The 26,551-nt window shown below is 37.0% G+C and overlaps 1 protein-coding gene across 4 annotated transcripts in view; it reads right to left on the bottom strand.

The window, feature by feature from the left end:
• The window catches only part of SSH2 (slingshot protein phosphatase 2), a 250,487-nt gene that overhangs the window by 171,035 nt on the left and 52,901 nt on the right, over nucleotides 1-26,551 (bottom strand). Inside the window, exon 2 of one of the 4 annotated variants that reach the window (XM_028521742.2) lies at nucleotides 19,295-19,375. The exons of 2 other annotated variants lie outside the window; for them this stretch is intronic. In XM_028521742.2, the coding sequence (XP_028377543.1) occupies nucleotides 19,295-19,375 (81 nt within the window). Of the gene's footprint in view, nucleotides 1-19,294; nucleotides 20,677-26,551 lie in introns of those variants that run through there. One more of the 4 variants, XM_036033305.1, reaches the window with a different exon arrangement.

The following is a 26,551-nucleotide window of genomic DNA, read 5'->3' as shown; positions in this document are numbered from 1 at the left end:
AAAATCAAAGAGTTTGGGACATCAGTGAGCCTGATCTTTTGTTTCCCCACAAGACAATTTCTATCAAGTTACCATTGAGATTTTTTAAAGGTATTATAGTATGGTTGTGAAAAAAATTAAATGCTTTAGTTCCACTCCACTGAAAACTAAAATAAAAATCATTTTCTATATATATGAAATGCAGATTATAGTTAATGAAATTTATGCATTATAGAAAATAAGCTGATTTGCTGGGAGGCTGAAGTAACTTTTAATCAAACAAACATGTCTGAGGAACTTTTTAGGATATATTAAACAATAATTTTATATTAGGAATGTTAATTTTGTGAAATCTTCATTAAAAATTGAAATACAGGCACATTTTGGGCACAAGTGATTATAAAATTACAGTAAAGTTTCCCAAATAAGAAGTATAAGTTTCAAGTTATAAGCAGATATTGTCTAACCCTACTCAAGATCTGACACCTTGCAGTGGGCCAGTGTTCCTCTGTGGATACCTTCCTCATGTTCCTCAGGCTGTAACACCCCATACTGGGCCACCTCTCAATCCTTGTCTCCCACAGTGACTCCCTCATCACCCTACTTAGCTTCCAACAATTGGTTTCCAGCACCTCCCCTATGTGGATAACCTCCTTGTCCTGCTTGGGTTCCAATATCGCACACACACTGGGCCTTGGTGCCCACTCAAAGACACCTATCATGCTTAGTCCCATCTAATGACTTTTGTATTGAATTGTTAGAGAAGGGAAAGAAAGGTATTTTATTTTTAAATGCTTCAGTTATAAATAAAGACAACCACATTTATCTAAAACATATTTACTGAGCTTCAACTATGTCCAATGGAACTATGCAGCCCTCTAAGAGCTTCTTGTCTGTCTAAGGAACCCAGAATGTCTCTATGTATTATTCAGGATGTGTTTCAGTCTCAAGCAGTAAAACTAATCCACCAAAAAAATGGCTTAAACAATAAGGAAAAGTATCATTTCGATTAATTCAGTAGCTGAACTTCATCAAGAATGCAGTTTTCCCCATCTCTCTGCTCTGCCATCCTGATTATGTCAGCAATGCTCTCAGGCTTAATATGTCCCATGATAACAGCCACATTCAAGCTTCATTACATTTATACCCAACAACAGTCAGCTGAAGTAAGTAAACAGCTCATCCTCTGTGTCTCTTAAGTGAAAGAAAAAATGTCCCAGAAGCCGCCTGCACCCCAGCCCCCCAGCCCCCCAGCTTCCTCCTCATCTCACATGCTCATGCTTAAGCCAACTGCTGGCAAGCGCATGGCAGGCTTTGATGGGATGGTACACAAAACAACAAATAACCTTTATTTTAAAAACAGCAAATGATCTTTATTTTCCTACTTAAGCCAGTTTCTATTACCCTCAAATAAGAGCCCTGACAAAATATATTATATACCACTTTTTCCCATGTGCACAAAGAGAGGTAAGAGAGGGAAAATATTTTTATTTCCACTTTACAGGTAGAAAAGCTAAAGTACCCAAATGTGCTCTGCCCATGAGATTATGTTGCACCTCACACAAGCTGGGGAGTCCAACACAGACATTAAAGATCTGTGTGTGTGTGTGTGTGTGTGTGTGTGTGTGTTTAAAGCAAAATGTTCCCTAAAATTTCAGTGAAGAAATTTTATACATCTGCCTCTGAAGTCCAGGAACGGAGGTTGGGGGAGAAGGAAGGATGTTTTATGTGGTGTGAACAAATGGCATTGCTTCAAATAGGCACTGCTTAAAGAGAATGTTCATGACCACAGGGCTTGCTGCTGCCTATATTATACACTCACTTTGCAGACTGCAGGCACCTTTCTTGATGGTTATCTCCCAAAGGCTCTGTTAATTTCAAGGCCTCCATGCTAGTACTATACGGCTGCAAATCAGACTTTTGTTCAACTGGTCCTTGAGCCATTTCCTCCTACCCGTCTGGTTTTTCTATTTTCAGATAGCCAGGGCTGGTTAGGGAGATGCCACTTTGTCCTGGCCACATAAGAGAAATTGTCATGGGCAAGGCTACAGTGCTTACACAGTGACTGCGTTATAAACACCTGTCATTATGGACTTTGTCCTGCCACATAATATGAAACAAGCAACTATAATTTGGTCAGAGATTACAGCCCTAAAAGCAGGCTTGCTTCCTGTCTAGAACCAGGAAACACTGCTGTTTACTTTCAGCCTATAGCTTAATACTGAACAAGAACAATCACATACACTAAATATTTTAATAACCTCATTCTGTGAAGATTAGCATTTTTAGATGTTATACTAAAATATCTTCACCTGAAATATTTAGAATATTTTAATATAGGAAAATGTATTTCATACACTTATCAGTCAGATGGGCTACAATAAACACAGACATGGATCTATGCACATATGACTATCCCAGAAAAGCAGGGCCACCAGATAGCAGGACTGTCAGCCCCACCAGAATCAGATGGAATAGAGCAGATAAGCTCCCACCCAAAAGCAGACCATACCAGAAAAATAGCAGCTACATACACTCATGTGGTCTTGGCTTTCGTGCTACAAACTGTTCTTGATGTTAAGCCAGATAAGTTGTAAAAACATACCAGGGTACATGTATAGGTAAATCCTGAAACAAAATTTCTTTAAGTTATTTTACATAAGGCTCTTCTGAGTACAGATCCAGGCAATTAACAAGAAAATTTCTTCTTGTAGAGACAATGCAACAGATGATTTTTGAGATACTAAATGAATGATAACATGACAACATGATTACTAGTCTTACGATTACAAATATGAGGGTCAAAGAGGGGGAAATCACTTCCTATGGTCACAGACAACATATAGACGTGCTAGGATTTGAACCCAGTACTTCTCTCAGAGGAGGTGGAAGGTGAAATGGTAACAAGCATCAAACTATAAGCTTTAGAGGGCAGTGCTTTCTGGTTTTGTTCACAGATTAATCTCAAGCAACTAGGACAGTGGGCGGCACATACTAAGTGGTTGATAAAGAAGTGCAGGATTAAGTTCCTTTTCCCATTTTAGGTAATAGTCAACAGCAATAAAATAAACTTGCTTAGCCCATGTTGTCATTCTTCTAAAATTTCAGTAAACAAATTTCTACAGGAATAAAATACTCAGTTCCCATGCCATTCCAGATAATACACATTGTGACTTGATACCTTCCACAGTATGGTTTTTTGAAGCTGGGCAGGGCAAGCACAACACAATAAAGAAAAAAATGAAGGAGTACATTAAAAAACCAACATAGCTACAGCATCTGTATGTGAACATTTTTCTAGATCAATGTAAGACCACATACCACTTACATTTTAGTAATAATGCTCTGTAACGCATTACTTAAACATTTGAAAGAAGGTAGTTAATTACATTTGGTAGAATCTCTATCTTCCTGCAACCACTGGGAAAAGCCCTATTTTTGGCCAATTCCTTTCACCCAATACCCCTTCTGTAGCCAGAACAATTTAGATGATGCTTTTGGGTCTTCCCTTAGAGCACTGAATAACAGAAAAGACAGCTTAGCTATGTAGGTGGAGCTATCATGTTGAACAGGAGAAAAACAACACACTTTTATTTTAAAAATGTAATTATTTACCATTAGTAAACCATCTTACCACAGGAAGTCTGTGACAAACTGAGTAAGTAAACTTGATTGTATTGAACTCTGTGTAAGAAATTTTTCTCTTTGTAGCACTTAGTACAAAACTCCTTTTAAAAATCTTGCCTTCTTATGTTCTCAAACTAGAAGACATATTTAGGCCCTAGCCAAATAGTGCAGTTGGTTAGTGCACCATCCCAATACACCAAGGGTTCAGTGCCCAGTCAGGGCACATGCATACTAATGAATGCATAAATAAGTGGAACAGGATGTCTGGCCAAGATGGAGGCATAGGTAGACACACTGTGCCTCCTTGCACAACCAAAAGAAGGACAACAACAATTTAAAAACAAAAAACATCCAGAAGTGACAGAAAATCGAACTGTATGGAAGTGTGACAACCAAGGAGTTAAAGAAGACACATTCATCCAGACCAGTAGGAGGGGCGGAGACGGACAGCCGGGGCAGAGAGGACTCATGGCAAGGCTGCGGCTAGTGGATGGGGGTGCACAAAGCAGTGGCTGGCGGACCCAGCAAGGTGGCAGACTGTGGAATGGGGCACGCAAGGCTGCAGCTGGTGGACCAGGCAGTCCCACATTCGCACACAGATAAACCAGGCGAAACAAAGGGGGAGTGGGAATTCCCAGCCTCACAGGAAAGTTCATTGGAGAGACCCACAGGGCCCAAGAATGTACACAAACCCACCCACTTGGGAATCAGCACCAGGAGGGCCCAATTGGCTTGTGAGAAGCGGGGCAAGTGACTGAATGAAATCTGGCAGAAAGCAGAGCAAGCGCCATTGTTCCCTCTTGGACCCTTTCCCCACATACAGCATCACAATCCAGTGATGTGTGTTGCTCCACCCTGGTGAACACCTAAGGCTCTGCCCCTCACTACATAACAGGTACATCAAGACAAAAAAATGGCCCAAATGAAAGAACAGATCAAAGCTCCAGAAAAAATACAACTAAGCGATGAAGAGGTAGCCAACCTATCAGATGCAGAGTTAAAAACACTGGTAATCAGGATGTTCACAGAATTGGTTGAATTTGGTCACAAGTTAGATGAAAAAATGAGGGCTATGAAAAGTGAAATAAAGGAAAATGTACAGGGAATCAATAGTGATAGGAAGGAAACAGAGATTCAAATCAACGGCGTGGACCAGAAGGAAGAAAGAAACATCCAATCAGAAAAGAATGAAGAAACAAGAATTAAAAAAAAATAAGGAGAGGCCTAGGAACCTCCAGGACACCTTTATTAAACATCCCAACATCTGAATTATAGGGATGTCAGAAGGAGAAGAGGAAGAGCAACAAACTGAAAACTTATTTGAACAAATAATGAAGGAGAACGTCCCCAATCTGGCAAAGGAAATAGACTTCCAGGAAGTCTAGGAAGCTCAGAGGGTCCCAAAGAAGTTGGACCCCAAAAAGAACACACTAAGGCACATCATAATTACATTACCCAAGGCAAAAATGAAGGAGAGAATCCTAGAAGCAGCAAGAGATAAGGGGACAGTAACCTACAAAGGAGTTCCCATCAGACTGTCAGCTGATTTCTCAAAAGAGACCTTACAGGCAAGAAGGGGCTGGAAAGAAGTATTCTAAGTCATGTAAGGCAAGGACCTACATCCAAGATTGCTCAATCCAGCAAAGCTTTCATTTAGAATGGAAGGGCAGATAAAGTGTTTCTCAGATAAGGTCAAGTTACAGAAGTTCATCATCACCAAGCCCTTATTATATGAAATGTTAAAGGGATTTATCTAAGAAAAAGAAGATAAAAAATATGTACAGTAAAATGACAGCAAACACAATTATTAACAACCACACCTAAAACAAAAACAAAAACAAAAACAAACTAAGCAAACAACTAGAATAGGAACAGAACCACAAAAATGGAGATCACATGGAAGGTTATCAACAGGGGAGTGGGAGGGGGAGAGAGGGGAAAAAGGTACATAGAATAAGTAGCATAGATGGTAGGTAGAAAATAGACAGGGGAGGGCATGAATAGTATGGGAAAAGTAGAAGCCAAAGAACTTATATGTATGATACATGGACATGAACTAAAGTAGGGGAATGTGAGTGGGGGAGGTGCAGGGTAGAGGGGAGTGAAGGGGGGAAAATGGGACAACTGTAATAGCATAATCAATGAAATACATTTTTAAAAGTAAGTGGAACAACAAATCAATGTTTCTCTCTCTCTCTCTCCCTTCCTCTTCTCTCTTAAAAAAAAGAAATCAATAAATTAAAAGATGCATTTACACACAAAATGAAAACTTCTTGGGCAGGGTCTGAATCTACTGTAAATCTTAAGAATAGATTCCCACCTACCCAAGACTCTCTAGGACACTTATAAAAAAAAAGCCAGGCAGTGATAATTTCTGTAAGCATGTAATGTGGCAAATTTTAAAGCAGAAGAAAAAACACATTTTCTGTGTGTGTACTAATTTCTTTTTTAAATTTTATTTTAATTGTTGATCAAGTACAATTTTCTATCTTTTGCTCCCATCCCAGCCCACCCACCCAGCCCTCCCCACCTCCCTCCCATTTCCACCCGCCCCTAGTTTTTGTGCACGTGTCCTTTATATTTGTTCCTGTAAACCCCTGCCCTTTTTCCCTGAAATTCCCCTTAAATTCAAATTTCTTAGAAAATATTAAAATTGGAAGATCCCAGTTTCCAGACCTAAAATTACATCTCACTGAATGAAGAAATCAATAGCATTTAAATCTTTTGAGAGGTTGGAACAATCTTTTTTGAAAAAGCAGTATATGAGGAGATATTAACATTTCAAATACCGTCAACCATTAAATTTTGATCAACCTGAAGCTTTGCTCAGTAGTATAATTACACACATTAGTTATCTAGTACTGTGGGAAACAAAGAGATACAGATGTTTCCATTCTATTGAGTTTTCTGCAAGTGTCAAAACTTTCTCACTGGTATTTGTGAAAAGCCAGCTTCAAAGAAAAACCAAAGGTAGGGTTAAAGCAAGCAACCATTCCTCAGCTTCCACTTCCATGTCCAAATGACATTTGTAAAATTAAATCTTATGCCTGATGTTTCTCTACCAGTTGACTAGGCTAGATTCCTACAGTTCAGCAGTAGTAACTGTACAAGTCCACATGTGACTTACTCCATGGGTCACCAAGAATGAGTAGTTCTTAGAGAAACAATAAACTTTGCATGAGATTGTTAGATTGTAACAGTGGCTAACATTTATTATAGGTTTACAATGTCCCAGGTCTTAATCTAAGTGTTTTGAAGACATTAACTCATTTAATCGTCACAACACCCCCACAAAGCAATTATTCTATTTGTTATATTCATTCTTTTGGGTAAGGAAATGGAGACTTAGAGAAGGAAAGCAACTTATCCTGGGTAAGTTGCTTACTTCACCACCATACCATACTGCCTTTCCACCAACCTCCTTCTTAAGAGCACCATCCCCCAACAAATGAGTTAACCAAATCAAATCACAGAAAATGAAGTCCCAACTACTTATGGCTAATATAAATAAACATATATACAGAAGTCCATTTTCCATAGTAAAGCAAAATAAATCTTTTAAAAATGTTAACATGTTCACTCCCCAGCTAAAAACTCTTCAATGGCTTCTTATTGTATGAAGAAGCAAGTCCAAGACCTTTAATTCAGCTTACAAGACTCCGCATCATCTGGCCTTTGTTGACCTTGCCAGCATCATCTTGCATTATTTCTTCCCTTACTTTCTATGTTCAACTTCACTGGCATTCTTTCAGGTCCTTCAACATGCCATAAGTTTCTGAACCTGTATTTCTTTCCCCACTCTCTCTACTCAACTTTTCTCTGGTTGACTTTGACTCACCTTACAGGGCACAACTCAGACACCAGTTCTCCAAGGAAGCCCTCTTTTGACCACTAAGCCTTAAGCAGGTCAGGTCCCAGGATACTTTCTTATAGTATGGTGCACTTTCCTCTTTTCAGAATCATAATTTTAGGATTCACCACATAATTAACTGTTTAATACCACCTTTCTTTACTAGAATCTGTTTCAAAGGGAGGAACAATATTTATTATATGTACCACTATATCCCCAGCAATGAGCACAGTGTCTATATAGCACATGGGAGGTACTGTGTACATATTTGTTGACAGAATAATTGAGTGAAAGATAAACACAAGAAATGGGAACTAAGACCATGCCGTTACGGGATAGGGGTCCGGCAAGGAAGTGTGACTATAACCAGTAAAGGAAGTACCAGTTCTGCTCCACTTTTGGTATTGTGCCTGGTGCTGCTACTCCAGACTAAGCCAGTTTAAATAGCTCAAGGTAGGGGCATAGAATGAGACCATAGAAATCCATGAATAGAGAAGGAAATGAAGAAGTGGTACTTTTAAAGTATGGCAATGAGAGATAAGGCAGATCCTAAGGCCTGGACCTAACTTTGCATGGTAGAATTTAAAAGTATTACAACACAGCAATGTCACATTTGATTAATATTCCAGTGGATTTTAATTGATATTTACATGTTATATGTAGCTCATAACAGGAAGGACCGTAAATTCTGAGTGGTAGAATTACTTAATATAGCCCTGGCTACTCTGTAGCTTCCCTTTAAGGCATCTAAATATGGCCCTGGTGGCAGTCTGCTAGTGTTAAAAAAGCTCCTTGAGAGAGAGAAAAATCAGTTACATACCAAAGATCACAGACCACTTCTACTGATATAATCTGCACACTAATTAGTTCCAAGGCTCTTCATAGTAGCATGTTGAGATTCAGGCTTAAATGGTGGGGGATAGATGAGAGGTATATGATAGTCTCTTTATCCCCTATATTATTAACTTCAGACAAATACAATATACCTATACTCTCAACTTTAAGACTACAAATAAGAAATGCTAATCTAGAACTAAGACCCTGCAGAATCCTGGATTACTTCTTTTTTAAGATTATTTATTTATTTATTTATTTTTAGACAGAGGAGAAGGGAAGGACAAAGAGAGGAAAAGAAACATCAATGTGTGGTTGCCTCTCACATGCCCCTTACCTGAGAGCACCTGGCCTGAGACCCAGGCATGTGCCCTGACTGGGAATCAACCAGCGACCCTTTGGCTCGCAGGCTGGCATTCAATCCACTGAGCCATACCAGCCAGGGCAACTTTATTTTTAATAATCTAAAATAAATAAATAAATAAATAAATAAGACTCTAAAATATGAATAAGACAACTATGATACTCTAAAAGCCTTTCATATCCTCACCATTTGAATATTCTTATTTTAGGTCTCTTCTGTGAGTTTCAATTCTTTTTGTTATTTATCTGCTTATATACAGAGTGGGCAAAAGTAGGTTTACAGTAACACAAACAATACAACGATTAATAAATAACAAGAATAAACTGTTTTTGCAAACTCGTAAGTGTAAACCTACTTTTGCCTACACTGTGTGTAGTCTTTAAGTAGTTGTAACCAGAGTATATATGTAAATTTTGTTCATTTTTAAACTTGATATATCAAGTAAAGAATGAATTACTCTCTTCTTATGCCACACTTGTACCTAGTATACACATATCCATGTCTGCACTTGCCACACTATATTCTATCTCTCCTTCTAGGCTGTGGGCATTTAAGGGACAAAGCTAACATTTTCTTCTCTTAAAATAATATTTGTGGAATGAATAAATGATGGCTATGAAATTTAGTTCCACCTCCTTTTAAATTGTTTCAGTATTTTTAAAAGTAGATAACACATGTACATGACACAAAACTCAAAAAGGACAGTATGATAAATGTTAGTAAGTCTTCATCTCACATCTGCTCCCCATACCAACACAAATTCTTCTCCCTAAAGAGAATTGCTATTTTTAATTTTTATGTATATTACCAGACACAATCTAGGTGTAACTAAAAATCTAAATAAATTATTTTTTGCTCTGTTTTTGACTCTGATTTTGTTTTACACAAATGATACACATATTTCTTTGCACCCTGGTATTTTCTTTTAACAGTAGGAGATAATTCCATGTTAGTTGATGTGGAAACACTTTGATAGACACTTAGGATACTTCTAATTTTTTGCCATTACAATGCTTGTCCTTGAATATATGAAATTGGACAAATGTAGAAATATTTCTGGAGGATAAATTTCCACTAATTAAAGTTCTGGAGCAAATCCTATAAACATTCAGAATTTTCATAGATATTTCCAAATTGCACTCCATGGAGGTTATCCTAATTTATACTCCATCAATAATACATTAAAACATATAGCTATACCACTTCCCCAACACAATGCTCCTGCCAACACAATGCAATAGCAAACTTTTTTGATCTTTGCCAATTTAAGAGGTAAAAAAAGTATTGGTTATGAGAACTATTTTTATATGTTAAATTTTTTCATATGTTGAAGAGCCATTTGTATATCTTTTTTTGTGAAAGTCTGTTAATTTCTTTTATACATTGTTCTATGTTTCTGATTTTTTTAAAAAGTGTAGAACAATTTATGTATTGTAGAAATTAGCTCTTTGTCATGTGTTAAAAATCTTCCTCACATGTTGTCTTTCACTTTGTTTATAGGATCTTTTAATGTAAAATTTTTGACTTTACGTATTTGAATTTATGAGTGTTTTCTTTTATGGTTCCTGGATTTTGTGTCTTATTTTTAAAAAGTCTTCCCTAATACAAGATTATAAAAAAGCTCCCCCTGTATGTTCCTCCTTGCAATGTCAATTATTTTACATTTAATATAATTCTCTGATCCATCTGTAATTTATTTTGTTATAAGAATGAGGTAGAGATGCAACTTTATTTTTCCACTTATTTACTTTTTTCATTTAATGTTTCATATACAATTTCTCATAGAACTATATAGGTTTCATATTTTTTATTTTAATGGCTTCAATGAGTTAACATTATCATAGTTTACTTAGCCATTCTTTGTCTCCTATTACTAAACATGTCCATCAAAATTTTAGTTATATATATGTTTTCTTCTTAAATAATTTCTTCAGAGGAAATTTTCAAGAATTAGATTTGTGGGTCAAGAGTTTGAATATTATTATAACCTTTGACTAAACTGTCAGATTGCCATGATCTAACCAATTTATGATCTTCACCAATACAATCATCAAGTAACATGTATATATGAATATGCACAAATCTTTTCCAAAATGATGTTTACACTAGGCATTATTCAAATCTCAACAGTTAGGCTCCTAATCCGTAGTCAAAAAACTTACATTACATTTATACAGAATATGATCACCCTAATAATTACTGTTATTTCCTGGGAGGAAAATGAATAAGTAGACAAATTTTTCTGGAGCCAAGGGCAATCCAGAAGACTCTACTGGAAAATCTTAAAAGAGTAACTTTACAAATCAAGCATTGCAATAGAGTAAGAAGAAGTCTGCAGCATTAAAATTCAAGGCTCTGCCGTGGCTTGTGTGGCTCAGTGGATTGAGTGCCAGCCTGCAAACCAAAAGGCTGCTGGTTTGATTCCCAGTCAGGGCACATGCCTGGGTTTGGGCCAGATCCTCAGTTAGGGGCAAGTGAGATGCAACCAATCGATATATCTCTCAGACATCAGTGTTTCTCTCCCTCTTTTTCTCCCTCCCTTCCCCTCTCTCTAAAAATAAATAAATAAAATCTTTTAAAAAAGTGAATAAATCAATAAATAAATAAATTCAAAGCTGTGCCCTGCCCAGGTAGTTAAGTAGGTTAGAGCATCATCCTGATATGCTAAGGTTGTGGGTTTGATCCCCAGTCAGAACACATACAAGAATCAACTACTGAATGCAAAAATAAAGACTAACAAATTGATGTTTTTTTCCTCTCTCCTCCACTAAAAAAAAATCAATAAATAAAAAGATCAATTGATAAATAAAAAATTCAAGGCTGTCTTTCACTGTTCATCTCTCTTTTCCCAAGAGCAGAGTTTCCCTTCCTCCCACATTCTTTCCAAGCAAGCCCCTTGAAGTTCTGGTCACCATCTAATACTTCTTTATCAGTTTCTTCCATCAACAGTCTTCCACTTGGCTCCTGGATCAGACTCTTCAAGTTCTTTAACTCAAGATCAGGAAATAATATGTTTATCTAACATCGAACAATGAACATCCATGCTCAGTCTAGTGAGGGTATAGCAGAGATTTCCTACTTCTTGGGAGCTGTCTCTCTATCATTTGCTGAATTATACACTGCTTGCAACCCTTTTGCTCCCCCTTTTCCTTGCTGCCTCCTACAGCTCTCTTTCAAAAAGCATTTTAGGAAGAAGACTTCTTTTGAAGAATTATCTTAATTATTAAAATTTATTATTTATAAATATTATAATGCCCCTTCTGGAAATTTGGTACAGTGTCATGGTATGAATGCTGGACAGACCAGAGAGGACAGTCAGTTGCAAGTCTGGAGTAGATTCCAAGCATATATCTGACAAAGCGCAGCATGAAGCATAATCTTGGGAATCAGACTTGAACTTCACTACTCACTAGATATGACGCTAAGCAAACCCCTTAACAATTCTGAACTAAAACATCACTATGTTAGATCCTTCTTGACCATCCTTTATCTAAACGGCTATTCTGTCTTACTCTTTATTATTATTTCCCCATTTGTAATTTTCATAGTGCTATCACATTTTATAATTGATTGCTTATTTGTTTTTGTATTATGTATCTTCCCCAATGGACTGTAAGCCCCATAGGGCAGGGTTTGATTTATTCACCACTGGATACTCATTGCCTAGCCTGGTACCTGCCACAGAGTAGACACAAATTATTGTAGACTAAATGAGCTCAGTTTTCTTCAAGACTTGGATAAATAATACTACTCATATCAAAGATGTAAACATGTGAAAACATTTAGTATAGAGCCAGGTACTACATGGTTAATGCTCAACAAATGTTAGCCACTATTTCGGTTATAGTTCTCAGCAAGTCACAGTCTTTGTAACTTAGCTTTCCTAACTAAAGTGAAAAGAAAAATTACTACCTCTTCCTTACTGCTAAAGCACACTGTGATATTACAAAATAGTAATAATAATAATTGTTATTATTATAAAAAACAAAAGCATTAGGAGAAACCCAGAAGATAGTTTCCATTGAGATTAAGAATTTGTTAAATATACAATTCCCCCTTGACATTTGTCTTAATCAAGACTCCACCCCAAGCACTGAGATAACTGATATCTGGGAGAGCAAACTAGGGCTGAGAAAGACTGCTTGAGTGCAATAGTGTCAGCACTTGACAAATTCATAGAAAGAAAGGAGAGTTAATCTAGCTATAAAATACCCCAGTGATATATCCAACTTCCAGTGATAAATACTATCTTACTCCCCATCTGAAACATGAAACCTGATTGTTTTTAAGCTACCTCCTTCTTCCCTACACTTCTAATAAATAACGATGTGTCTTTACAATATTCCAAATTCAGTCTTCAAATGTCCCCAAATGTGTTATTTTGTAATTCCACCCTAGGGAATTTCTAAGAACCATGATTCTGAACTCTGGCTGCATGAAGAAGCACCTATGGAGGATAAAGATATTGAGCCTCATCCAAGATGCACTGAATAAGAAACTTCCAAAAGTGAGACTTGAGTGTCTGTTTTTGAAAAGGTTCACAAATTATCTTGGTGCAAAGCCTGAATTGAGAACCACTCTTTCATTTGCCTCTGATCTCCTAGCACCAGAATGACAATTTTGCATTCAAAGGCAAAGGCAATCCAGCATAAGGTTAAGAGCTCAAGCAGACAATGTCAGGCAGAATTGGCTGTCATTACCAGCAGGGCCACCTACTTTATGCATGTCTCTGCAGCTTTAGACAAGAAATACTAAAAGTACTTGACCTCAGAGACTTGGATTCAACACTAAATTGAATAAAAATCATTTAGCATGCCTAGAAAATAGTAAGTGCTCAATAAATTGCCTTGCTTATTACCTTCCAAAGGGTAAATTATTTCCAAATTGTAATCTAAAAAAAAAAGTCTGTACAGTTTTATTAATGAAAAAAACTTACAAGTCCTGCCATCTACTGTTTTCCCTGCTCTTCTAAACCAAAATAGGAGTAAGTATGCCTGAGCAGGCCCACCTCAGATTATAGAAGAAAGATAACCCAGTTAGTTGAAGCTTTTATTTGGTTGATTTTGTAGATCAGGTCAACCTCCTGGTTTCTAACTGTAATTACTTCAGTGCTACATTTTATATCCTCTTATGCAAGATGTCTCAAAACTTTGCCTCTGGTCAAAAAAAAAAGGACCAGAAGTCAGACCCATACAAACCTAGCACATGAAAGTATAGTGTGCCTGAAGAATCATTTTTAGATTCCTTTAGCCAAGGTATTAACTACATACAATTTGCAAGTTACTGTGCTAAGCATTGTGGCAAATATAAAGATGCATAAGAGTAAGTTTCTAGCCTTTCAATGGCCATTTTATAAATTTAAATAATATATTTTAGAAGTTGCCACAACTTAGTCATGCCTAAATAATATATTTTAGAAGTTGCCACGACTTAGTCATGCCATAAGCCAAATCAAGGATGGTAAAGAAAGGAAAGATGGTCAGGATGCCCACGTTTTCCTCTTCCTTCTCTCTAGAGCTGAACTTAATTGTATCCACAGACATTGGTGGCATTGTTGACTCTGTTTAAGAGATGGTGACACCATGTCATCCTATATCTGCCCCTGCTCTCACCACAGATAACATGCCAGGCCCTCAAAAAAGTTTACAAATTATCTCATTTAACTATAATAATTCTATGGACAAATATTATTATTATTTCCATTTTATAAAGATGGGGGAGGTGAGGCTTAGAGAAGTGGAGTGACAAAGACAGTATGTGATGGGACACTGACTCAAGCTATCTGAACCTTGAGCATGAGCTCTTTAACTATTACACATGTGATACTGAGCCCTGATTCTGGAGGTCAGAGAGGATCCTTTAAAGTGCATAGCCTGGCCCTGCCCAGTGTGACTCAGCTGGTTGGGTGTCAGCCTGTAAACCAAAAGGCCACGCGTTTGATTCCCAGTAGGGCATGTCTGGGAGGCAACCAGTTCATATTTCTTTCTCACATCATGTTTCTCTCACTCTTTCTCCTTCCCTTCCCCACTCTCTCTAAGATCAATAAGCATGCCCTCAGGTGAGGATTAAAAAAGAAAGCACATAGCCTGATGCCCACATCAAAATCATATGGTCAAGAAGTCAGAATACTGGTTATCTCTGGGAGGTGATGGCTGGGAGGGTGAGTAGTGACTGGAAAGGGGCAAGGGCAGAGGAGGTGGGGGATGGGGGGACTGGTGGCTGGGGAATGATAATACTCCATTTCTTTCTCTTTTTACTTGAGAAATGATAATACTGTTTGTTTGGTTTTTATTTGGGAGAAAGAGAAAGAGAGGGAGAGTGAGAGAGACATCAATCTGTTGTTCCACTGATTTATGCATTCATCAGTTGATTCCTATATGTGCCCTGACTAGAAATCAAACTCGCAACCTTGGTATATCACGGCAACACTCTAACCAACTGAGCTACCTGGACGGGACTCATTTTTTTTATCCTGTACACCACATTTCAAAATTTGAAACACACAAGAAAAGCCAGATGCGTCAGAATACTCCTGAAGATTCAAATCCCTTCTATTTTAACTCCACAGGTAGGCTACCCCACAGTAGGCCTTGGATTAAGGCTTATCTTTTTTCTTTTCTTTTTTTTAAGAGAGAGGCAGCGAGGGAGAAAGAGGGAGAAACATCAATGTGTGGTTGCGTCTCCAGTGCCCCCTACCGGGGACCTGGCCTGCAACCCAGTCATGTGCCCTGACTGGGAACTGAACCCGTGACCCTTTGGTTCACAGGCTGGCAGTCAATCCACTGAGCCACACCAGCAGGGCTTATCTTAATGCTAACAACTTTTTTAAATTCTTAAATCCTTCATCTTGAATTTAGTATTAGGTTAAATATTCTCTCTCCAAGGCCATTCTCCCACTCCACAAAATGAGTATGTGAAAACCTCCAAAGAAGCTGCCACCTAGGATACTATTTTTGTATCCTATTTACAAAATAGTATACTAATAGTATACTATAGTATCTATTTTGTATACTATTTATATTCTAAAATATTTGTCCTGTCCTAAAGGAGAATGCAGATCTACAGTTCTTGTAAAGTATCCTAAACTAAATAATGCTTACATTTTAGATTTTCTTTTTGTCTTTTTCCACATTTGATTCTAGAGGGTGGCTTTTTTGTCTTCCTTTACTAACAAAAGGCTAACATCTCTTCCTTTAACTGGGCTACGTAAACATAAAAGCTATTTTGATTGCACAGAGTAAAAATGCATTCCCTACAAGGATATAACATACTAGTAAATAAATGAATAGACAAAAAAAGTGTAACCATCTATATGTGTCCCTCTTCCTGCAGAGGGTGAGAATGGGGTCAGAAGAGTGTGGAAAGGAGACAAAGAAATTAGTTGTATTCTTAGGAAATAAACTACTGTAACAAGCATTTTCCTGACCTCCAGGCTGGGGAAGAAACAACACATACAATGGTAATGAATCCAGTTGTTTCTAGCTGAACCTCCACAAATACAATAATTGGAATGTAAGCTAATGCAGAACTTTTTTTTTCTTTTCCTTTAAGGCAGGATAGCAGTAGGAATGGGGTGATGGAGAATGTAGAGGACACTCAAGATCTCAGTGGCTGCTGCCAGCCACTAGTATCCCAAACTGCCCTAGGTACTGCCTAAATTCTTATCTAGAGCCAAAGTGAAACTGCAGCTAGGGCTAGTATCTTTCTCCTCCATGATCCTGTCTAGTCAGTCACACTGTCATCTTACTCTGGGGCAGGTAGTCAATTTTCCCATTATGGAGGCCTCCAACAACCTGTGCCCAGCAGAAGGAACAAGTAGCTGCTTCTACTCTTTTGCAGTTCCCTAGAGGATGAGTGGGACCAGAGATGGAGCAGAGGCTTTGACAAACTTGCCTGTTCCCTTCTGGGAAAGCCCCAGGAGATCTAAGACAGCCAGCCCTCTTCCAGAGAAAGCCATCCCTTCTTTGCCTCCAGCCAAATTTCCACTCATTCCACTCACTCCCAGATTTCTTCTTCCCCATGCCCTCTCTACCCCGCAACTACGTAAGAGTTATTTTCTTCTCTCCATTTCATGGCTTTCCATGAATATTCATAAAACTAACTTGTTGAAACGTAGGTTGAAACATTTTCCTAGGGTAGATACTTTTTTTAAATTTCAGTTTTACTGAGATATACTTGACAAATAAAAGTGTAAAATATTTAAAGTGCACATTGTGGTGATGTGATATACATATACATTGTAAAAGGATTCCCCCATTTCATTAATTAGCATAGCCATTACTTCACATATTTATCTTTTTTTTTTGGTAAGAACATTTACGTCTACTCTTTTAACAATTATACAACAGAGTTCTCAACTATAGTCACCATGTTTTACATTAGATCCTCAGATCTTATTTTTCTTATTGCTTAAAGTTTGTTTTTAGAGAGATTCTATATTTTATGTCTAACACCCATAACCCTGGGCATGATGATTTGTACATGACAGCCAATCAATGCTTGGTGAAAGAATGTGTGCATAAATAAGTGAATGAATGAATGAATACAGCTAACTAAATTTCATATTTCTGTTATTCCAAGATTAAAGAAAAAGTTCTTCAGTGATTCACTTTATCTTCTACTCTTCTTTACATCAGTTAACTTCTATTTCAAATAGTTATCAAGATCCCATACCACTTCCTTTGAAGAAAATTCAAAGTGGGGATTTTAATCTGTTTGCTCTACAAATAATTTTTTTTCAAGTTTAAGTCTTCAAATTGCAAAGGAGCTCTTCAATCTCCTTTCATGTGAAAGTGGAAATGGGGAGCTGAGAAGAGAGGGAAAAAATGTATGGGAAATACTTCCTGAGCAAACAAAAGAGGAGGATCCAATACCTTTAAAAAAACCAGCTAAGTACATGTAACCACTTTTGCCTCTTGAAGAGGAAAAACAAATCTGACTTAAATGAATGAAAGCTCTGGCACTAAAATAAAGCAATCCAGGAAATCTGCAAATACATATGCCCAATTAATTGTTTCTAAGGGAGAACAATCATTAAAATTTGAGTGATTTTTCACCACATGTGTTCAATTTCATAAAGATATTCTTCATGTGGATTGCCATACACTGGTCTATCTTTGAGACAAAATCAGCCAAAACAGTAAGTCAGTCTAAGTCCAGAGGACTCTACTGTAGACTGAACAAAATAAATCTTGTAGGATACTATATAGAGACCTGGTACCCATTCTATCAATGATGATGCAGCCTGCTGATAATGAGCTCACCGATGGTTGTCAGCTGAGATCTGATGTCAGTGCTGCCCCTGCTTATCACACAACACTAGGCAAAGAATATAACCTTTCTACCCTAAGTCTGTCATTGTAAATGTTGATAATAAATGAGTGTTCATGTGAATTCATTAGTAAATGTTTTCAAGAACTAGGGAAATGAGCACCACTCTAGCTATTCATGAGTCACAATAAATGACTTCATGCCATTCCAGACTCTTCATCAATGCTGAATGAAGTGTAACCAGATAAATCAATGTAATAGTCAAATGAGGTCCTACCATAGTGATCGCCTTCATTGCACCGTGAATGTAAAGAAGACAGTTAAAGAGAAGGCAGTCCTGTGGTGATATAATTGAGAGTAATAGCTTACTTTGAGAGAAAGCTTCCACTGCTGAAACCTCAACATTTAAAGAGTGCTTCCTATGCACAATAAACACCTTGAAGTTGACAGAAACCAGATTTTCTCATCAACATTTGTCAAGGCTAGTAAAGGCAGTTATTCTTATGGAAGAGATATTAATTTTTTAAGAGATATTAATTTTTTAATACATCAATTTAATTCATTCTCCAACTGTAGCCTGATTCCATGGGTAATTTGCAATAATTTGGCAACTATGCTGGAGGCCAGATGAGATAAATAAAATTAATATCATGTCATGAAATGTAGTTAGTTCTTCATTTGAGATGATCTAGCTGACTCTCCAGCCCAGTAATTATAATACCATTTGGCTTAATATTATCAACAGCCAGGATGTATTAGGTCTACGCATGTGGGGTACAGTGACAGCCCTGGCCAGGTGGCTCAGTTAGTTGGAGCATCATCCCATACACCAAAAGGTTATGGGTTCCATCCCCTGTCAGGGCACATACCCCTGGTCAGGGTAGGTTGCAGATTCGATTCCCAGTTGTGGTGCATAGTTGCAGGGTGAGTGGTGGTAGGGCAACTGATCAGTATTTCTCTCACATAGATGTTTCTCTTTCTCTCCTTTCCACTCTCTCTAAAATAAGTAAGCATATCTTTGAGTGAGGATTAAAATAAAAAGGTACAGTGGCAGCACCAATATCAAGCAGCTGTCACCAGGAAAAGGAGACTACTGACCATTCAAAAAAAACACACACACAAAAACAATCATATTCCATATTGACGGAGACTCACTCAAGGTTCCAGGGTACATTTTTCTATTTTTTTGATAGATATGCTTTGAGAGGAAGTTATTATACATATAAATATACCATACTGTTTGTATACACACTCATTCTAAGTCACTTATTTGCCTTTAGGCACTATCACAGTTGTATTTAAAAGCCATTTCACCCAAAATGCTTTCCCTTGAATCACCAAAGACTGTATAAAATCATATACCTACGTACATTGGAATCACTAAAGATTTCTGATTCTTCACATTCACAGCAAAGTAATGCTGCTGATTCATTGTCTTCCAAATGAGAGCTCTGTAATAGAAACAAGATCTTTTCAGCGATCCAGACAAATGGGGCCACAAACTTGATGGGAAAAGCCAGCATAAATCACTGAGTCAGTGTTAGATCATAGGTGAGAAGCTGCAATTCTGATTAGCAATAGCTATTTTGCCAAGAAGAAAAAGCCAACAAGTGATTGGTTGGGTGATTGGAAAGTTGATTATGTTCGATTAGTTGAAGCATTTCTGTGGTTGCCAATTCAGGCAATGGGAAATTCTTTTTCTGTCAAGATGGTGCTACTAACTCTTCATTGTATGTACTATGTACTCTTTCCAAAATGGGTAGAATTGTGTTCATTTATCCTAATATTCAAGGGTACATATTTGATATGAGAGTTTAGAGACAGGCTTTAAAATATAACAAAGTACATGATTGGGAGAGCTAACCACTTAGCCTGGCCTCATTAGCCCTCTGCTAACAAGTGATTATAAGAAGAGCCAAAAGACATGACCTATTCAAGTCTTCCTGACAGATTCCAAGAAATGATTTAAGACCTTTCTTCCACTGCCAATGTCTATTTCAAAATCTGTGTAGAAGATTGATAAGGAAAACAGGACAATGGAGTAAAACAATTAACTGGTAACACAGAGTATTTTTCCCTTAAGACTAAAAACACCACACACACATACAAAAAAAGAGGAGAAAAAGCTCCACTGTGACCCAATAAATTCCATTAAAATGTTTGCAGTTTAGGGAACACCTGTTAGAAACCCAGCTATCCCTTTATAGAGATGTATACACTAATGTCATAAAAATTTCTTGCTACCACATGGTCCAGTAATCCCACTTCTGGGTATAAATTCAACAGCACTGAATTCAGGATCTCAAAGAGATTATCTGCACTCCTGTGTTCATTACAGCCATTTTTCACAAGAGCCAAGACACGGTAACAACCCAAATGTCTAATGACAGGCAAATGAATACAGAAAATGTAGTATATCCATACAGTGGAATATTATTCAGCCTTTAAAAAGGAAATCCTGCCATATGTGAGAATATGGGTGATCCTGGAGGAAATTATGCTAAGTGACAGTATTAAACCAGTCACAGAAGGATAAATACTGCTTAACTTCATTTATTTGAGGTACTTAAAATAATCAAACTCATAGTAGCAGAGTAGAATGGTGGTTGTAGGGGCTGAGGTTCTGGAGGAAGAAATGGGGAGTTGTTGTTTAATGGGTATAAAGTTTCAGTTATGCAAGATGAGTAAATTCTAGAGAGCTGCTGTACAACATAGTCCTTACTGTTAAAAATACTCTATTGTGCACTTAAAATATTTGTTAAGAGGGTAGGCCTCATGTTAAATGTTCTTACCACAAAAAAAAAAAACAAAAACAATAAAATATCCCAAAGGAGCACAAGGAAACTTTTGGAAGTGATGGATGTTTATTACCTTGATTACAGTGATGGCTTCACAGGTGTATGGGTATGTCTAAATTCATCAAAATGAATACATTAACTATGTTAAGTCTTTTTAAAAATATTTATATCTCAATAAAACTGTTAAACAAAAGACAAAAACTCACTACTTGTGGCTGAAACTTAATTATATGTAACTACTCTATGGCTATACTTGTTGACACCTACTTTGATTTTTCACAGCTGGGGCTGTGTTTCAACCTGCAGAATACCTACAGAGGTTAAGAGTTTGAGAGTGCAAATAAACTTATATGAAAGGAAGAAAAGCTTGCAATTATTATTTCTGGTAACTGCCTTCTACTGGTTTATTTCCTTCTTACTTTTTTTCCAACTGTGATCTTTTGCTAACTTTGATTTTTCTTACAACCAAATCTCATCTTCCATTATCCCTTCCTCTTCCTCTCTTATAAAATAAACAGAAACAAACAAGTATTTAAAATGCATTGTGCAGATGCAGATGATGTTTAGTTGAGTTATACACTTGAAACCTGTATGATTTTGTGAACCAATGTCACCTCAATAAAGTCAATAAAAATAAAATAAAATCACTTTTTAAATCCTGCAAATGCAAAGTCTATTCCTTACTCCCTTGCATTTTGGGGGGAGAAAAATAAGAACATTTAGGCTCCATTTGTCTTTTAAAAAAATCAGTCTAGAAAATACTTAAAGACTTCTAAAAGGCACATTATAAAAGCTAAAGGCTTAATAAATAACAAATAAAATATTTGAAGAGGTTATGAGGTAGAAGTCAAAGCTGCTTTCAATTCTCCCAAATTCTCATATCACAAAAGATGATAGCATAGTTAATACTAAGCAGATCAAAAGTGATTTGTTACGGCCACAGTGTATACAAATTGAAAAGAGAAAAAAGTACAAGGTAATTAATCCAACTTACACTAGTTAAGATTTAAAGTTTTCATTCATATAAATATTTTATGTTTATACTAGCTTTTTGAAAATTATCTTTCAGGAAAGAGGTCTTGTAATGACACCCACATTCTTACAGTTATTTTAAGACTTTACTATAGACTCATTAATTGAAATTCTATTAATTAATATACAAGGTATCAATTTAAGTGTGCTGGTTGCATGAAAAATCATTGCTTCTCTGGCCACCATCTGGCATTTGTTGATTTTACCTATACTTGTAGCTGTGTTCTTTCTGATCTAAGTTGTTTAAGAGTTATAGTTGGTCCTACTTCTCTGGATCTTGATGTTAACATTCGAAGGACTCTAGAAAAATTTTGAGAATTTAAAAATAAAAATAATTATAAATAATAAAAATAATTGCTTCATGGAATAAGTATTTACTTGCAACTAACATTTAGTTCTAAATTAAATTCTAAGAATCCTAATGGAAGACAAAGGACATTTCAAGATCTTTCCTCTGCCTTCTCAGGTACTTGGTAATCCCCAATTCTTGATTTGTTCCTGGGTTCTGCTGAGTGAACTGTCTTGCTTGTGACTATAAAGGGCTTATAATTAATCTTTAGGAACTTCTTCATTATTTAGCATATCATTAAGTCAAATGAGAAAAACTATAAGATTAACCTAGACAGGAATTGGGAGGGCCTGCAGGAGAAGCTCTCCAACCCTACATTGTCATGAAAGCCCTACAGGAAGTACTCCGTATTTACAACTGAGCTCTATGGTTGTAACAGCCCCTCCTCTTAACCTCCTTTTCCCCTCTGTAAAAAGGGTTTTTCTGCTTCTTCCTGTAGAGTGTGTGCACATGGCTTGCCCCATCTGCACATACAGAAATACAATCCTTTCTCCCCCCCCCCCCCCCAAATAAACCCTTTTTGGTGAAAGAATACCTAATTGACCTTTGTTAACATTCAACAGAAAAAACTAACAATCATTTTTGGTTTCAAACATTTTTTGTAAGTTAGGAATAGGTGGGCTTTTATATACAGTACCTCTCAGGGTGGTGGACCTTTATCTCAACCTGGTCTTGCCTGAATTTCATATTGTGGAGAGTCCTCCAAAGATTGTCCCAGCATGAGGATGGTGATCATTCCTGTTTACAGTGCAGATATCAATTCTCTTCTTCCCCTTCTTTCCTACCCTACCTCCCCTTCCTCCTTTCCTTTTTTTCATGTCCCTTCAGCCATTGCAGCAGGACATTTGAAGAGAATTAAGTTAAATGCACATTCTTGCATTGGAAGTACAAAGCCCAAGTCTTAACTAAACTAATGAGTTCATACCCTGGTTCTGCCACTTAGTAGCCATGTGATTTTGAACATATTACCTAATCTCTCTGAGCTCAATTTCCTCATCCATAAAAATGGGCATAACAATAGCATCTATCCAATAGGGTTGTTGGGAAGAGTGTAATGAGAGATAATACAAGAAAAGCACTTAGTCCCCATGACCTTTAGTAACTGTCAAGGAAAGAAAAAGGAAAGAAAAAAAGAAAGAAAAGAAAGAAAAAAAGAAAGAGGCACTTAGCATGACTTAGCTACTGATGTTGCTACTACTACTAACAACAACAATAATAAATGTTACTATAGTAATAATAATCTCACTTCTACATGTAAAAGGCTTACACATTTGGGTTACATTCTTTTTCAAAAAAACTTTTGCCATCTAGGGAATTTTTACTTCTATAAAATTATAAATTTTTCACTTCTAAGTAGAGTCAAATTTGTAGTCCCTCTATACTCCTGAAGTACTCAGCTCACAGTGAGTTATTTGTTATCATTTATTGTACCCTTACTATGTACTAAGCACTTTTCTGGGTGCTGATTATAGTAAAACTCCAAACCAAAGGAAAGATACTGAACAGGTTCCAGAAATAGTGTTTTTTTTTTAACAGATATCCAAAACCCCACAAAATATAAGGATATGGCTGTATAGCCAGGTATGCCCTTTGGCCAAGTATTGTTTGGAGAAAAATATGGGCTAAAGTTGTTAGTAAGGATAACACATCCATATATAACAAGAAGTATCAAGAACATCTTCTACATAACAATTACAGTAATAAGACATTGCAATCATTATGGTGCAAGGACTCATGTACTAAGGATGTTTTGAAGAGCGTTAAAATCTAACTTGTGCAGTTACCTAACAGTCTGCAAACAGAAGGGTTTTTTAAAGTAGTTATTTATTTATTTATAATTTTAAATTCTTTTATTGTTGTTCAATTACAGTTGTCTGTATTTTCTCCCCACCCCTCCCTCCCACCCCCTCCAAACCCACCTCCCTCCCTTGCTTCTACTCTCCTCTTTGGTTTTGTCCATGTGTCCTTTATAGTAGTTGCTGAACACCCTTCTCCCCACTGTCCCCTCCTCCCTCACCTCTGGCTACTGTTAGATTGTTCTTAATTTCAATGACTCTGGTTATATTTTGTTTGCTTTTTTCTTTTGTTGATTATGTTCCAGTTAAAGGTGAGATAATATGGTATTTGTCCCTCACCATCTGGCTTATTTCACTTGGCATAATGCTCTCCAGTTCCATCCATGCTGTTGCAAAGAGTATAAGCTCCTTCTTTCTCTCTGTTGCGTGGAATTCTGTAAATGTACCATAGTTTTTTGATCCACTCATTTGCTGACAGGCACTTAGGTTGTTTCCAGCACTTGGCTATTGTAAATTGTGCTGCTATGAACACTGGGGTACATAGGTTCTTTTGGATTGGTGTTTCAGGGCTCTTAGGGTATAATTCCAGCAGTGGAATTGCTGGGTCAAAAGGCAGTTCCATTTTTAGTTTTCTGAGGAAATTCCATACTGTTTTCCACAGTGGCTACACCGGTCTGCCGGTCTGCATTCCCAACAACAGTGCACTAGGGTTCCCTTTTCTCCACATCCTCTCCAACACTTGTTTGTTGATTTGTTTATGTTGGCCATTCTGACTGGTGTGAGGTGGTATCTCACTATGCTTTTAATTTGCATTTCTCTGATGGCTAGCAATACTGAGCATCTTTTTATGTGTCTCTGCACCCTCTGTATGTCCTCCTTGGAGAAGTGTCTGTTCAAGTTTTTTTGCCCATTTTTTAATTGGGTTTTTTGTCTTCCTGGAGTGGAGTCGTGTGAGTTCTTTATCTATTTGGGAGATCAAGCCCTTGTCCAAGGTGTCATTGGCAAATATGGTTTCCCATGCGGTTGGCTCCCTTTTCATTTTAATGCTGTTTTCTTTAGCAATGCAGAAGCTTTTTAATTGAGGAGGTCCCATTTGTTTATTCTTCATTTTATGTCCCTTGCTTTAGGGGGCATATCAGTGAAGACGTTGCTGAGTGGAATGTCTGAGATGTTCCTGCCAATGTTTTCCTCTAGGATTTTTATGGTGTTACGACTTATATTTAAGTCTTTTATCCACCTTGAATTTATTTTTGTGTATGGTGTAAGTTGGTGGTTGAGTTTCAGTTTTTTGCAAGTAGCTGTCCAGATCTCCCAACAGCATTTGTTGAAGAGGTGCAAGCAGAAGTCTTAAGAAATAAGTCCACAAGAGTCAAAACCTGTTGTTTCTATTAAGTCTTTTATTCTATTCATTTTAGGTTATATGATTTTAAGAAACAGAAAACACTGACTATTGCATTTGCCTTTTAATTCTCCTTCATCTTTTCTCTATGCAACTTTTTTGAGGGGTTCTGAGTGAATACACTGTAGTCGTTCTTAAAGAACTAGAGATTTAGAAAAAGAGTAGTGCAGAAACTGAGAAGTGCTGAGCAAGCAACGAGTGAAGAAGCATTTTCTTTTGAGGGGCAGCATCATGACTCATACAAGTTTAAGCAAGTGCAACGTGTCCCAAACAAGCATCAAGCGTTGAAACATTTTGTTCTCATCAAAATGCAAAATGTGAAGAGTACCAGGTTTGACAAGGTCTGAAGCTGATGAGGTATAACTGTATATGTGTACCCTAAAGCTTGATCACCACTCTGGGACTCAAATCTTTTAACCCTTTAAAGGCAAAGACAAGTAGGTCTTGTTTATCCTGATATCTGAGTGTAACTGGATTGACAAAGGGATTTCACAGCCTAAGGATAACCTAAATGAGAAAACTCTCTGCGGTCCCTAACTCCAAGTGACACATTTAAAAACCATTATTTCTTTTTAAAATTATTACATCCCTATGACCTATATTTTTAATAACTGGAAGGTTGTACCTTTTGACTTCCTTCACCCATTTTGTCTACCCCTTACCCTTGGCAACTATGAATCTGTGTCTGTGAGCTCCAAAAAAACATTATTTCAATGTGTAAGATGTATACATGGTAAACAAGATTCAGAAGGTGTCAAAGAGTTTAATTTTTCTTCCCATCACTGACCCCCACCTCCTAGTTCTCTATAACCCTATCCCAGAGGTAGTCACTATGCCAGTTTCTTGAATATCTTTTCAGGGATATTCTATGTACATAACGCATTATGTGAATGTATACTTTCTCTAAAATATGTAATAGAAGAACTTCACACTATGCCTATTTTTCTGTCATTGCCTTTTTAAACAATATCATTGTTTCACTATTTAAAATTTTTTTAATTGGGGTAAAATAACATAAAATATACCATTTTAATCATTTTCGAGTGTAGAGTTCATTAGTGCTAATTATATTCACATTGCTGTTCAACCAATCTCCAGAACCTTTTCATTTTGCAAAACTAAAACTCTACACCCATTCAAAAACTCATTTCCCCTCCCCCAGCCTCGGGCAACCATTATCAACCATTATTCTACTTTGAGTTTCCATGAATTTGATTACTCTGCATACCTCATTATATGTGTACACTACATAT

This window comes from Phyllostomus discolor, chromosome 8, assembly GCF_004126475.2.
Source record: "Phyllostomus discolor isolate MPI-MPIP mPhyDis1 chromosome 8, mPhyDis1.pri.v3, whole genome shotgun sequence".
Classification (NCBI taxonomy): domain Eukaryota; kingdom Metazoa; phylum Chordata; class Mammalia; order Chiroptera; family Phyllostomidae; genus Phyllostomus; species Phyllostomus discolor.
This window is presented reverse-complemented; position numbering and strand designations above follow the sequence as displayed.